The sequence below is a fragment of the Podarcis gaigeae genome, assembly GCF_964106915.1.
Source record: "Podarcis gaigeae genome assembly, chromosome: 10".
Classification (NCBI taxonomy): Eukaryota; Metazoa; Chordata; class Lepidosauria; order Squamata; family Lacertidae; genus Podarcis; species Podarcis gaigeae.
Window position 1 is genome coordinate 28,899,162 of NC_139686.1, and position 14,499 is coordinate 28,913,660.

The following is a 14,499-nucleotide window of genomic DNA, read 5'->3' on the forward strand; positions in this document are numbered from 1 at the left end:
AATAGATTAAAAGCAAGGGTAGGTGCCAATGGTTATTAATCCAGACATAATGCTTATGGAAACACCCATTGATTGATGCCTCACTGTTTAAATTAATCTGGTGACCAAGCATGTGTTTCTGTTTCTCCTCTTCTCCCTCCCCCAAGTTGTCCCTTCTGCATGAACTTGGCCCTTTCCGTTTCCAGTGTCTGTCAAATTAAAGATGCTTACCTAACCCACCTGGTGAAGGGGTGAATGTGATAATCGTACTGCATACTAAGTGCTATTCTTTCTCATTCTAATGTTCAGACTATGAGTACCCTTGCTTAATATAGCTAAAATGTCACCGCTCCAATATAAGAGAGCAGTAGCTGCTGGCTCAGAGAAACCCTGAAGCTTGCAAAAGTACCAAAAAAACTGAAGCCCCCACCCCCCAAGAAAAAGCCCAATGAGAATTCAGGAAGCTCAATGGCCCTAGAATGCTGACGTAACTGTTTGCTAGATGTGCGTGTAAAATTGAAAACTAGGGTGGGGAGAGGAATGGAACAGGGCAGACATAACTGAAGTTGTGCTCTCCAGATGTTGTGGAGTTCAACATCTCTTGGTCAATATGGCCAGTTAGATCTGATGGGAGTTGTAGTTCAACAACCTCTGTAGAGGGTATTGGCTGCCTCTGGAATGGAGTATGCTGAACAAGAGCACTCCACAGTTTTATTGCATGTCTGACTTGTCCTGTATAATTTTAAAATGAGGCTTCCAGAATTGTAGAGTTGGAAGGGACCCTGAGGATCATCTAGTCCAACCCCTGCAATGCAGGAATATGCAGCTGTCCCATATGGGGATCGAACCTGCAACCTTGGCGTTATCAGCACCTCACTGTAAGCAACTGAGCTACATGATCCCATAGTCTTGTCCTCACGACAGCCCTGTGAAGTAGGTGGGGCTGAATCATAATGACTGTCTGAGTGAGCGTCATGGTTTGAGCAGGGATCTGAGCTGCTGTCTCCCCACTTCTTAACGCTAACTATTATACCAGACTGCCCCACATATGGGACGGGTCTGTTTTTGGCCTGCAGACTTTGATGCTCTTTGAAGATTCCTCCTTCTCCTCTGATGTTCTTGGAGCACGAGACACTTCCTGCTGGTTGGTGCCAGTGAGCACCAGGCTATACAGAACATTTTCTCTTTGATAAGGCTGGAGGAAACTGGGGGGGGGGGGTGTACTGATGTATTGTGTCTTATGTCTTATGATCCTTTCGTTGCAGCTGTTTTCCCACCCCTACCCTGAAGCTAGTTCCCTAAAACTGCATGCCTGGGGGAATCTTCCCTTCCCTGCATGGACCATGTCAGAAATGTCAGAGAGCACTCTGTGTGAGAAATTCGAGGCCAATGTATTTGCCAAGACCCGGTGCCAGAACTGCTTTCGAACTCTCACTGCTCACAAGCGTGGTAACCAGGTGAGCTTATATTTGACCTTGGTTATTGTGGGCAGAGGGGGAGAGGATCTTCTATTGCATGTTTTGGGGAGGGGGGGCTGTTCCCAAGGAAATGTAGGAAGCAGAACATTCCAAGGAGAAGTAATGTTAAGAGGCAATATTCCTAAACGATCAGTTGTATAAGGCTTTCCAAGATTTATGATCTGCATAAGATGCGCTGCTCTGTGGTCTTTGATAAAAAATCATGGGATCTCTTCCAACTCTACAATTCTAAGGGTGATCTCGCCCAGCCCCCTGCAATGCAGAAATCCAATCCTATCCACAACCATCCCTGGGTGGCCTCAAACCACCCACTTTTTTTTGGTTAACAGCCAGATGCACTGAGCCATTGACTTGTTGGGCATCATAGGAAGCTGCCTTATACTGCATCAAAGCAGTAGCCCACCCCAAAAGCCCTACCTGGAGATGCCAGGAATTGAACCTGGGACCTTGTATATGTAAACAGACGCTCTGCCCTTGAGAGTAGGCCTTCTCCTACCATGAACAGGGCCTTTTTGGTTGTGGCTCCACCCGTTTAGAATATCTTTCCTAGGGAAATATGAATGGGACCCATAACTGCTATCTTGAAGAGGACGTCAGAGACATATTCATTCCAGTCTGTGTTCAGTTAGTTTCAATGTGCTGCGCTTTGAAATGTTTCTTGCTGCTGTTTCTAACTTAGCAGGCTCTTTGGCGCACGTAATTGTGGTGGTTATGCTGCATGCCTTAATCTTTTCTCTTTCTTTTTTTTTTTTTTTTTGTAAAATTGCCCTGTGAGGACAATGAGGCCTGAAAAGCAGTCGATAGATCTCTTTAATAAATAACTTTAAACCTTCCCCAAAGTTGGCAATTTGACAGGTGACAGAGCATGACAATTGCCAGAGCAGCATGGCATGTGCATCATAGGGAGGGGTAAGTTTTTTTAAAGGCTGGGAAAATAAGAAAATGATGTGGCGTGAGTTATCGGCAGAGCTGAGTGAATGGGACTGGAGCATAACTGTGAAATGATTTGGTAGCCAAGGACTGAGGCATGATGGTGGCTAAAGTAGTGCAGGATCAAGACCGTTATCACGAGAGAGGCTGGTACCTTTAAATTTGCAGCAACACACAGAGATCACCGATTGTCTGTTCATAATATTTTCCTTAGATGTTAGCTCTTTCATGACGATTGTCCATGTGGTTTAGTGGTTTAATGTTTTGACTGTGATCTGGAGAACTGGGTTAATATCTCAGTCATGGACTCACAGGTTGTCTTGGAGTAAACTGCTGCCTTCCAGCCTCAGCTTGTCATCCTCTCTTCCAATTCCGGTCCTTTCATCGCAGTCTTTTATACTGGGTTGTTCTAAGGCAGGGGTCAGCAACCTTTTTCAGCCGTGGGCCGGTCCACCGTCCCTCAGATCTTGGGGGGGGGGGGCAGACTGTGTTTTGAAAAAAAAGTGAACGGATTCCTGTGCCCCACAAATAACCCAGAGATGCGTTTTAAATAAAAGCACACATTCGACTCATGTAAAAACACCAGGCAGGCCCCACAAATAACCCAGAGATGCATTTTAAATAAAAGGACACATTCTACTCAAGTTAAAACACGCTGGTTCCTGAACCATCTGCAGGCCGGATTTAGAAGGCAATTGGGCCACATTTGGCCCACGGGCCTTAGGTTGCCTACCCCTGTGTTCTAAGGGCAGCCTGGGGATGGAGCTCTGCCTCCTCAATGGATCAGTCCCCCCCCCCAATCCATTGTTTGGAATTGCTGCCTATGCTCACGCTTGGTCTCTCTTCCCAGGTTCATCCCATCAGTTTCTCCCAACATAGAAAGCCAGCTCATGCAGAGTTGAGACGGGTTGCTCCATCTAGCTGAGGACTGTCTGCCCTTTCTGGCAGCAGCTCTTCAGGCAGGGATCTTGGAGAGGCCAGGGATTGAACTTGCAACCTTTTATATGCAAAGCAGACACTCTGCCACTGAGCTACTGTACAGCCCTTCCCACATCCTCATTGTAATTCCTTTGGCTTTAATGTACCTGCAGGCTGTAATCAAGGCTTGACCCAGAAAGTGAGGAGCACCAAACTTCCAACATCGGGGTTCTTATACCTTTAAGAGCTGGGTAGAAGAGGGAATGTTGGTAAATTCAGCTTTTTCTTGCCCTTGCCCTGTTGCAATGTGACGAGCTCCACCTGCTGAAATGTCCTTTTTCTGTGGATGGCTGTCGCAGTGTCAAAAGGCTGAGCATCCCTGCCACAGAGCAGGAAATGGATCTGGCCTTTGCCCAGCTCATCCATTTCCATATTTTAGAGCAACTTGGGGGTGGGGGGCAGTGTCAGGAACTGGTTCTGTAATCTGAGCAGCTATTGGAGGGAAGCAGGGGCTTCCCCTGCTGACAAGCAAAAAGAAAGGAAAGGCATTTGAGTGCTGTTTGTGAATGTGAACTTTGAATGAGACCACAGAGACTGCTAGATTATGTGTTAATGAGATACTAAGGGTTCCGACAAGAGGTGTAAAAGGCTGCAAATGAAGTCTCAATGGCTGCTGGGCAGTGTAGTTAGTGGTTTCCTTGCTTTAATGGAGATGGGCTCTGTATTTTTAACAACTGTGGGGCAGGGACTAATTCAGCAGGAAAAACTTCCCCATTATTATTTGATAAACACACTTATCAATGGGCTTGGTGCTTTAAGAGGCTGTCCCTCAAGGAGCTTGCAAGCCTGAAATGCAGCAGTCAGGATAGCTCCTCTGATTTACCTTTAATTTGAGTCAGACTGTGGCGTTGTGGGTTAAACCACAGAGCCTAGGACTTGCTGATCAGAAGGTCAGTGGTTCGAATCCCCGCGGCGGAATGAGCTCCCGTCACTCAGTCCCTGCTCCTGCCAACCTAGCAGTTCAAAAGCACAAAGTGCAAGTAGATAAATAGGTACCACTCCAGTGGGAAGGTAAACAGCGTTTCCGTGCGCTGCTCTGGTTTGCCAGAAGCGGCTTAGTCATGCTGGCCACATGACCAGGAAGCTGTATGCCAGTGAGATGAGCACCGCAACCCCAGAGTTGGCCACGACTGGACTAATGGTCAGGGGTCCCTTTACTATTGTTCCTTTCAGCTCAGTATTATCTATTTACTGACTGGCAGCATTCTCCAGGGAGTCAGGCAGAGCCCTTTCCCAGCTGCACCTGAAGATGCCAAGGGTTGAATCTGGCCATGTTTTCCCACGGGCACAAAAAATGTAATGCTCTTTGGCTGAAGAAACTACAGATCATGCACCTCCCGTCTACATTTGACCTTGCCTAGTAGATAGGCATTCCAGCATTTAAAAACAAATAAATGCAGGCACTGATCTTTTGCAATGAATAAAGGAGTATGGATGCCACAGCATTAACACTCACCAATTGTTTATGCTCAAAACGAGCAGAGGAGAAGCTGCTACAAATTTAGGGGTCACCTGCAGTGCTTTAAATGATTGACTTTCCTAAGTTTCTCAGGACTAATGCTGGCTCTTCTGTGCTACACTAGGAGTTCACACCTAGGAAAAGTGGATCAGGTGTGATATTTCTAACAGTAGAGTGTCAAGCCCCCACTTTTTAATCTTCCTTACAGTTTTAAGAGGAAGCCTGAACTGGTCGTGGTCAAAGTTACATCCCTCTCCTCCGCTCAGGAAAGTACCGAAGCGACTTCTACACTATAAACATTGATCTGGCTTGAAAACTGCGTTCCTGTCTTGGTTTCAGCAAGAAATTCATAGAGGCCATTCTAAAAGCTCCCGAATCTCCTCGCAGAATGACATTTCACAGGTGTGGATAATGGGGAGAGGCACCTTAATTCCTCCACTCCACTTGAGAAATAGATGCAACCTGTGACTCTTGCTTCACTTTGGCAAGTCAGGCTTTTGCTTCTGCTGCCCAGAGTTTATACGTTCCTTCCAGGATTAGGGTGGGGAGCCTGTGGTTCTGCAGATGTTTCTGAACTCCAGCTCCCACCAGCCCTAGACAGCATGGCCAGGGGTTAGGAATGACAGGGCGGTCATCCAGCAGGACGTGGAGCTCTGCACCTTCCCTGTCCCTGCTCTGGGACAGAGATGTCAACCTGACAAGGGACTGTTTAGCAAGTGTTGGTCTTTAACTGTGGCCCTGGATTAAAAGGCCAGGCAGCCTGAGTCACCTGTCGGCTCCTGGCTCATTCGCTGGCTGGCCAGGTGTAAACTCCATCCCTCCCTATGGGGTGCCAGCTGGTGTCCTGTTAGCAAAGGGTTTCGTGTTGTTCATTGTTTGCTGCGCTGGGTCAGCCTCGGATTATGAAATAGTAATGAGGTTCCCTCTCTCCCCAGTCCTGGCCCTCTAGAATTTCCTCCTGGCTCGCCTGCGATCTGCTCAGAGCCATCCCTGCTCAACCCTCCCCCCCCCACTTGATCAGGACAATGGAGGGGAAGTGGTGCTGACAACCAGCCTGCTAGGGACCCTCCCTTTTGGAGATCATAACCTGCGAAGGTAACTGGGCTGGGGTGAAGGCGGGGTGGGTGGGATGACTCTCCAGCTGGCTAGGGCAGCGAGGAAGCTCTTAAAGGGACAGGCGCGCTTGAAATGGAACTCTGGATCTGAGCAGGGAAGGACCTGCTGTTTCTCTTTGCTTCTGGAGCCTTGTGAAATCCCCTCTCCCAAGCACTGGAGGTCAGGCAATAAGGAGTGCTTCCTATGTTGTTGAGCCCTCCTGTGCTTCCAGGGTGCTTCCCTGCCTTGCTTGTGGGGCTGAGTAGGAGGGATGGAGTGGAGACTTCCTGAACCATAGGACTGGGTGGTGATCTAGCTCAACCTTCTGCACAGGGCAGGAAGATTTTCTATATCTCTGCCCGATTAGCTTGTGACATCTAGGTGACCCGGTGCCATGCCTGAAGAAACAAGGAAGGCTCCTTGGCTTTGGAGATGCTGCAGGCACCTTTTTAGAGCAGGACTCCATGAGAGGATGGTTGTCAAGAGAGGAGTGCTCTGTTTATGTTTGTGACAGCGCAAGGCAAGCATTGCTCATCCAGTCTACACCTTCCAGTTAATGTAGCGCAGGAGGCGGTGTGCCCTTTGCCGGCTATTGATTGCCACGGTTGATCAATTGGGAGAACGGCGTTTGGCGTATGCTATTTATATTTTTGGTTTGCAAGCTTTTTGGTCCAGGCCCTGGTTGAGCCTTAACACAAAGAATACTTCATCTTAACAAATGACTTTCAGACTTTCAGTCGCTAAGCATGCTAGAGTCTGAGAATGTTTTCTCTTTCTTTAGGAACCCATAACTTGCTCTTTAAGCCACTGTGCTCAGAGCGAATTTTAGCTGCAAGCCAAAGGCCTGGATCTCATAAGTTGCCTTAAGCAAGTTCACAAAAGCAAAGTTTGCCCATCCCTCCCTTCCCTGAAAGCATCTGTGACCCCCCTCAAAAAAGGCTCTCTGGAGGATCAGGACCCCCTCCAGAACAATGAGGCATGGGGAGCTGTACTGGAAGGAAGTGATGGAGTTTTCCTTCCTTAAATTAAAGTTAATTTAAGATCCAAGACTAATCTGGGTTTATTCTCTCTCTCTCCCACCCCACCCCCCACCCGCAAGGTGTTGCTAGGCACTTGAAGGACTCAGAGCAAAGGCCTGTGGTCCAAATTTACAAAAAAATAATAATTGCCAGTGCTAATTTAGAAGTATAGATTGCTGTGGAAAATTTGGGTGGCTGGGCTGGGTTCTCACCAGCTGTGCTTTGCAGAGAAGCCAGATGCTGTTAAAAGTTTTAAAAGAGGGGGGAATTAACTTTTTATTGTCATTTTATAGTTGTCTTACATAACCACAATCAGCAAAACCAAAAAGCTGCAACTATTCGCTCTGGAGAAACCGTCGCTGTTGTGATAAAAAACAATTCCCACACAATAATAGCAGACATTTCTATAAATAGGAATAGATATGTTTGCGTGTATCTGTATATCTATGTGAAATTTGGTTGTCATAAAATCCATATGTTGGTTTAAACCCTAGGGACTGGTCTTCCACTTTCTGGTGTTCCTGTAAAGACAATAAAGTTCCTGCAGTCTCCGGCAAAAGTGGCCCTAAAGTTATATTCCTCTTGCCAGTCGTAACTTGTGTGTTAGCTTTTCAGTGTTAGGAGTTCCAGGTTCTGCTGTGAAAGAGGCAGGATGTGCTTCCCTGCCCCATCAGTGCTTTTCTGCAGCTGCTCCCTGCACCCCATATATCATTGGTCAGGAAGTTCTTCCTGATTTTCTCAAGAAAGCCTTGTGGTGCCGGGTACAGGAGTCTTCCGGTAGTTTGGAGGAGACAGACCCTTCCTTCTGCGAACTCCCTTGTGCTCACTTAGGACCCAAGCCAATGATTACAAAATACAATAATAAATTTTTGCAACAATGTGAAGCAAAATAGCCTTTTCAGCCAGGGATGGTTTTTTTTTTGGGGGGGTGCCTTTTGTTTTTTAGTCCAAAGTTTGTGGACAAATGTCTGGGGGCTGTGTGTGAGGGGGGGGGCAGAGACAAAAGTGGGCGTAGCAATGAATGTTGAATGCGACTTGTACCTTTGTGTGTCTGGGATGTACAAAAGGCAGAGGGAAATATTTGGCTCTTGGTCATGTGGTTCCTCAACCCTCTTTTCAAACTCTGGATCCCAGAAACTATAGTCCAAAAGATTAAACAGAAATTGTCGCTGTCAGGGCTGGATTTAGGTTTGGTATGAGGCCCTAAGCTACTGAAGGTAATGGAGCCCTTTATATGTCCAGCTGTCCTTTGTCAACAACGAATTGTCACTGTTGTTTGTGTAGAATATATGTCAGAATGTAGGCACCCTATATATAGAAAAGAGCAAACGAGTGAAATTTTAGGGAGCAGGCTAGCAGGCGGGGCCCATTACTAGCATCATAGGAGCCTACACAACACCAAACACTGTTGCTGTATGTAGGTTTTATTTTATTTGCTTTTAGTCTTACATTTTGGAAATGTACATCCAGTTGTTTTTTTCCTTTAATTTTTTTGGGGGCCCCCAAGAGAGTGGGGCCCTAAACTATAGCTTTTTTTAGCTTATACGTAAAATCTGGCACAGGTCACTCTTTTAAAAGGGCTGATAGATGAACCCATCAAAATATGCTAGGAGGGAGTGCCACAGTTGAGGAGCAACCATCAAGAAGGCTATGCTGTATTTGAATTTGATCTTTCTGTTTATCTTGGGAAATTCCACAATGGGTTTGGGTTAGTTCTGTTGCCTAAATAAGGGGAGGATAAAAACAAAAAGAGGATCCACCTATTACTTTCCTATACAAGCGGTACACAGTGTCTCAAAGGGCTTTTTTATGTAAAGGACACTGCAGTCTTTAAAGCTTACACAGAACTCTTCATCAAGCAGACTGAGAAGGCAACTGGGGTGGGTGGGTGTGGAATGTGGCAACGTTCTTTATTGCTCTCTGCTGTGCAAGGAAGACATTTTCTGTGCCCTGAAGAGTGCAGAGGGAGCACCGTGGTGCCCCTGAAATATCTCCCGCCAATTCCCATTTCTTTCTGACAGGAATTGAAGGAACACACGGCGAAAACTCCCAGTTGCCTTGATGGTGACAACGGGACCAGTCCCTGCGACCCCTTGTGCATTTTAGTGCCCCAGTGTGAACTCTATGTCTGTGTGGGCTCTGAGGACAAAGATGAGACGTAAGTTTTCTGATTGTGTCGGGGTGTGTGGGAGACACCCCCCCCCCCCACGGTGATTCCTGTTGGTGACTGGGCAGGAATATGAGTGATTAGGGAGGTATCCTAGGCCCAAATGATTAAGGGCCTTGTAGATTAATAGAGGAACCTTGAACCTGGCTTGGTAGTGCATGCGCAGCTAGCACAAACTTTTTAGAGCATGGGAGCTGTGTTGTCAGACTCCAACTCCCATCAGCCCCAACCAGCGTTGGCAGGTGGTAAGGAACGTGGGGAAAGGTAGTCCAGCAATTTCTGAGGAAGTCCCAAGTTCAGATTGTCTGCTGGTGCAACAATAAGGCCGCCGCTGAGGCCCTCCTTGGCTGTAAGCGTTGGCTGCCTTTACACTGGCAATGCTCGGCCATCTTGAGCAATTTTCTGCCATGGGCCCAGCGCTTGGCTTTAGCCCTCACCTGCTGGGAGGTTGTTGACCATTTGTGTGTGTTTTTGCCCCCCTACAGCTTGCAGGAAAGCTTGGAGTACACCCAGCTGAGCTGCAGAGCTGAGGAAGAATTCACAGAAGTTAGTACCTGTCCCAGCACCAGCACCGTCCTTGATACAGAAGCGGATGTTGTTGACACAGATGCCCGTGCCACGCTCGAGGTGAGATGGAAGCGTGTGTATGTGTACACGTCTCTTGGCAGCCTAATGTTCCCTTTGAAATATTCCTTATTTTCGAGCCTCTTTAGATCCCTGCTGAGGCACCACTGCATGCCTGCTCACCAAGCAAAGGGAGGCAGAGCAGATCCTTATACATTGCCTTAAAGGTCACCTTCACACCATGCATTTCAAGCACAGGGCTGCCTCCCGGATAGCTCAGTTGGTAGAGCACGAGACTCTTAACCTCAGGGCCATGGGTTCGAGCCCCACTTGGGGCAAACCATTTCTGCATTGCAGGGGGTTGAACTAGGTGGCCGTTGTGGTCCTTTCCAACTCTGCAGTTCTCCGATTCCCTAAAATAAAAGTCTTGGGAACTGTAGTTTAAGGGAACTGTAGCTTTGTGAGGGGTAAACTGCAGTTTCCGAGACACTTTGGGGGAAGCCACTTGCTCTATTTGTACAGTAACTTGGGGAACCTCAGGTTCAGACTTGCGCCTGAGATCAAGAGAGCTGGTGCATATTGCACATGCAATGTCACATCATCAGGAGAAGGTCAAGTGCGGAGCCCAGTGTGCCGCTGCTTCAGTGGCCAACAGCTCCTTCTCTTTCGCTCTCAGGAGGAGCCAGCCACTGAAGCCACAGCACACTTGGCCTCCTTTGCCCCCTCAACACGGAGAGGGCCTGGCCCACACCCCACAGATACGGTGGGAAGGGGCGGCAAAAACACCTCAGCCCTATGGAGTTGGCACCAGTGCTCAGACTGTATGCCAAATGTGGCCCTCTTGGCCCCAAATCTGGCCCTCAGAGCTTTCTGCAGGCTACCCCCCTCACTGGCCCCACTTCACACCTTCCTTGAGTGTTTTGGCTCAGCTGGGCTCTGATATGGCATCCTGCATGCCTGAATGGAGGGTCAAAACTAGCCTACTGTACAAAGGTGAAATTTGCATGGGTTGCTTTGCCTACTTCTTGCCTCATGGCCTGCCTAGCAGTGGCATGTGGCCTCCAGATGTTTGCCTAGGTGGGAATGTGGCCCTCAGTTTGAAAAATGATCCCCTGTTCCTGACTTAAAGTACCTGGGGCCCTTCTACTGGGGATCTGATGTTTGGTATCTCTGACACACAAGGCTTTCCTGCTGACGGACAGAGGCAGCAGGGCAGTGTAGGAAACAGCCTCTCTTTCTCTGTGTGTTCCCTGCCTCCCCTTTACATAGGACTGGGAAATGACCAGGCTGCTTGAGAGCATTTTGGAGCCTGACAAAGACAGCACAATGTACTATGCAGGCCAGAAGCAAGAGGCACGACCCGAAAAACTGCATGGTGATAGAACCAGATGGGCGGACCCAGCATCCTCTGGGAGAACAGACTCCTGGAATTGCCCCAAAGCAGGTATGTGTCGTCCCCCTCCTCGGTCTCCTGACCTCTCCCCACCTCCTGCCAGCACAGATCTTTCCGTAGATCTTGTTTCTTCCAGGGGTGGGAACACACCATCCCAAAGGAAAGAACTGTAACTGCAGTGTTGCTCTAGGAACTCAAATCCTGTGCCTGGATTTAATAAACAGGAATACATTTGCATAATCAGTTCTCCCACTGATTAGGATCTCAAGCAACCTTTAGCGGGGTTCTGAGATGGCAAAGGGCAAAATGTGCTGAGTCATGCGTCTTGTCACTGCAAGGATTTCCACTTGTTTGATGGGATTTCCCGCCCCACCCACCCCCATACCCCCTAAATCTGTTATGGGGTTCCCCCAGCCTTTCGGAGCAGATTTGGCATGCAGTGGGGAGAAGAGCAAAAGTCCCATTGCACAATCAGAAATCCTTGTCTGATGAGACGTGCTACTCGGACCCCTCCCTTTGTTCCTTGGTACCAGAAGGGCTATTAACCGTGGGGAGCTTTTACATTGAAAAGTCAATCTGGAAATGCCAGAAACTGGATTCTGCTCACAGTACAATAACCTATCTGCCCACAGTACAATAACATAATGGAAGGATGTAGTTTATAATTGTTATCACCTGACCTGGGACCTGCTGAAGTGCTTATAATAAATGTAGATGTCATCATCTTTATAATGCACACGTACCCTTAGTGTGGTTGAGGAAGTAGCCCTCTGGATATTCCAAAAGGGGTGAGCTTAGGGGACCAGCCATTTCATTATGCAGCAGGGCAGGGACAGAGAACCTGCAGTCCTCTCAGTTAGGGGATGGATATTAGCTCTGATGGGGGACATGTCATGCTCTTCCTGGGGCAGTTTGTCCACCCCTGCACTCAGCTCTCATCTGTGGCTCCTAGATGCTGTCAGCATACGACAGTGACCATGCCCCAGGAAACGGCTTTGACTGGCCGGCTAAAACAGGTGAGAGTAGCCGATGGGTTTCAAAGCCTCGGTGAATTAGGGGCTTCCCCTGCATGTAAGGATAGGTTCTGGCGGATTGTGTGGACGAGACCAATAGTGGGTTCAACAGTCAAGAAGGTGGTTTCTGCACATGCTGTAGAAGGAATTACCTGGGAAGAGAGCCCATGTAGGAGAGAGAAAACTCTGATCCTACACCTAAACTGCCTTGCAGGATATCTTGGGAGAAGAAAAGGCTAAAGAGTAAACCCTACACAAATTAGGAGTCCCTAAGGCGGTTGGATGGCGCCTGATACGCCTCCTTCTGTCAACTTCTGCAGCCAGGCTGGTGCCAAATGTATTGCCCTGCTTTCCCTTGGACCACATCAGTGAAGTTGTCGAGAGGGGTGTCTTGTAATCTGGGCAGTCCTGGACCTCCATACACCCTGCCCAGGCTTGTGCCCCAGAAAGGTCACTTCCATGCTGCTATGACAGTAGTTTGACTTCACCCCCGGGGACGCACGCCATTGTCTCTTGAGACAGACGGATGCCAACAACAGCTACCATCAACTATGCTGGTTGGAGCTGATGACTATTGGAGTCCCACAACATCTGGAGTCCCACAGCTTCCCTTTCTATGGCTCCTGTGCTGCCCACTTCTGGCCAAAAATAAATCTCTTTTGCTTGGAGAGGCAACTGGGTGTCCTGAGCTAATACCCATTTCCATTTGGCACATCAAGTTCACTGCTGGTTTGTGCTATTTTCCTGCCTGTGCACACACTTTGAGCATGGGAGGAATTGCTGCAAGGTCTTTCTTCCCCCTCCCAGTTTCCAGGGCCGTGAGCCAGGACCAAGGGGACGGCAGGAGGAAGCATCAAGCCGAGAGCGGCTATTTCTCTCTGGAGCGACGCAAGTCCGAGCCTAGCCGGGCCCCTTCCCCTCCCCGTGCGGGCCGTGGCGCTTTGCCTGCCCGTGGCGATGCCTCTGGCCCCGGCAGGTGGCCTGCTTCCTCCGTCAGCTCCGCTGACTCGGACCAGAGCTGGCGCACGAGCGGCAGCAGCGAGGGTCGCCACGGCCTGATGAAGCAGGAGTACAGCATGCTGGCCGACCTGCCCAAAGTGAAGCGGCTGGACCACCGGCAAGCTTTCGAAAAAGAGCGCAGCCGCACCAGAAGTCCTGGCCGGGCGGAGGTGGAACGGATCTTTGGCCAAGAGCGCAGGTGAGGAAATGGGGCAGCCCTGGGAGATTCGTGCCTAGTCTTTTTGTGTGAGCTGGTCTCCTGAAACAAGCACCACTGCCCTGGCAGTAGGGGTAAGGCAGAGTCAGTGCGCCAGCAGAACCAATCCAGTTTTTTCAGAAGGGCACCTGCACATCTCTGAGCTGGCTACCACCCTGACGTAGGCCAGCAACGGGGTGAGTTCCTGTTCCTCTGTCCCAGCTCCTGCCAGCCTAGCAATTCGAAAGCATGCCAGTGCAAGTAGATAAATAGATACCACTGTGTCAGGAAGGTAAACGGCATTTCCATGCACTCTGGTTTCCATCACAGTGTTCCGTTGCACCAAAAGCGGTTTAGTCATGCTGGCCATATGACCCGGAAAGCTGTCTGTGGACAAATGCCGGCTCCCTCGGCCTGAAAGTGAGATGAGCGCCGCACCCCATAGCTGCCTTTGATTGGACTTAACCATCCAGGGGTCCTTTACCTTTACTTTTTTTTTTTTTTACCCAGCTAAGCCTCAACAATGCCAGCCCTCCAAGATCCGATAACTGGGGCCCAAAGTCCCTTGTCATGTGTTTGGAGGTGCTTTTTTGAAGGCTAGCTGTTAATTCAGCACCTCATAACTATCTGTTCTCCCCCACCCCCACTTTCCCCCTTTTCTGATGTTTAGGAAGTCGGAAACGCTGGGGGCATTTCAAGCCCTGGAAGAGGGACTCTTGGAGCGACTGGATAGTAAGACCCTGAAGCTGGCAAAGGAAGGGCGATTAGTCAGGAGGCAATCAAGCCCCAGTCTGCGCAGAGATGTGAGTGGCTAATCCATAGTGAGGAATGGCAGTGGGGTGCTGAGGGGGAGTAGAATGGGGCCTGCTTAAACTGTATTCTCTCTTGGCCTTTATTTTCCTCATTTTGTCTCCATGTATTTACAACAGTCCTCCTCAAAGCTCTTGCTTTCCGATCTTTACTCAAGAGCAGGCACCCCCAACCTTCGGCCCTCCAGATGTTTTGGACTACAATTCCCATCATCCCTGACCACTGGTCCTGTTAGCTAGGGATCGTGGGAGTTGTAGGCCAAAACATCTGGAGGTTGGGGATGCCTGCTCAAGAGAATGAGGCTGTTCAGGTCTGCCCAGGGTACCGTCTTAACAGAAGACTGCACCACCTCAGAAGGTGCACTGGTTTGAGACTTGACTGCCTTGTTGCATTGTGCCTCCTTTGCTGCCCCCTCCTGG

At 49.0% G+C, this 14,499-nt stretch overlaps 1 protein-coding gene and 1 long non-coding RNA gene across 3 annotated transcripts in view; one reads left to right on the forward strand and one right to left on the reverse strand.

Moving 5' to 3' along the window:
• Positions 1-14,499, reverse strand: part of LOC310826441 — a 209,165-nt gene that overhangs the window by 157,265 nt on the left and 37,401 nt on the right. The gene's annotated exons all lie outside the window — the stretch shown is intronic.
• TRIOBP (TRIO and F-actin binding protein) overlaps positions 1-14,499 on the forward strand; it is a 60,985-nt gene that overhangs the window by 875 nt on the left and 45,611 nt on the right. For both annotated transcript variants that reach the window (XM_083701107.1, XM_083701108.1), the window contains exons 2-7: positions 1,245-1,436; positions 8,960-9,096; positions 9,591-9,732; positions 10,939-11,113; positions 12,883-13,273; positions 13,941-14,073. In XM_083701107.1, the coding sequence (XP_083557233.1) occupies positions 1,323-1,436; positions 8,960-9,096; positions 9,591-9,732; positions 10,939-11,113; positions 12,883-13,273; positions 13,941-14,073 (1,092 nt within the window). In that variant the 5' untranslated portion in view covers positions 1,245-1,322. The remainder of the gene's footprint in view (positions 1-1,244; positions 1,437-8,959; positions 9,097-9,590; positions 9,733-10,938; positions 11,114-12,882; positions 13,274-13,940; positions 14,074-14,499) is intronic.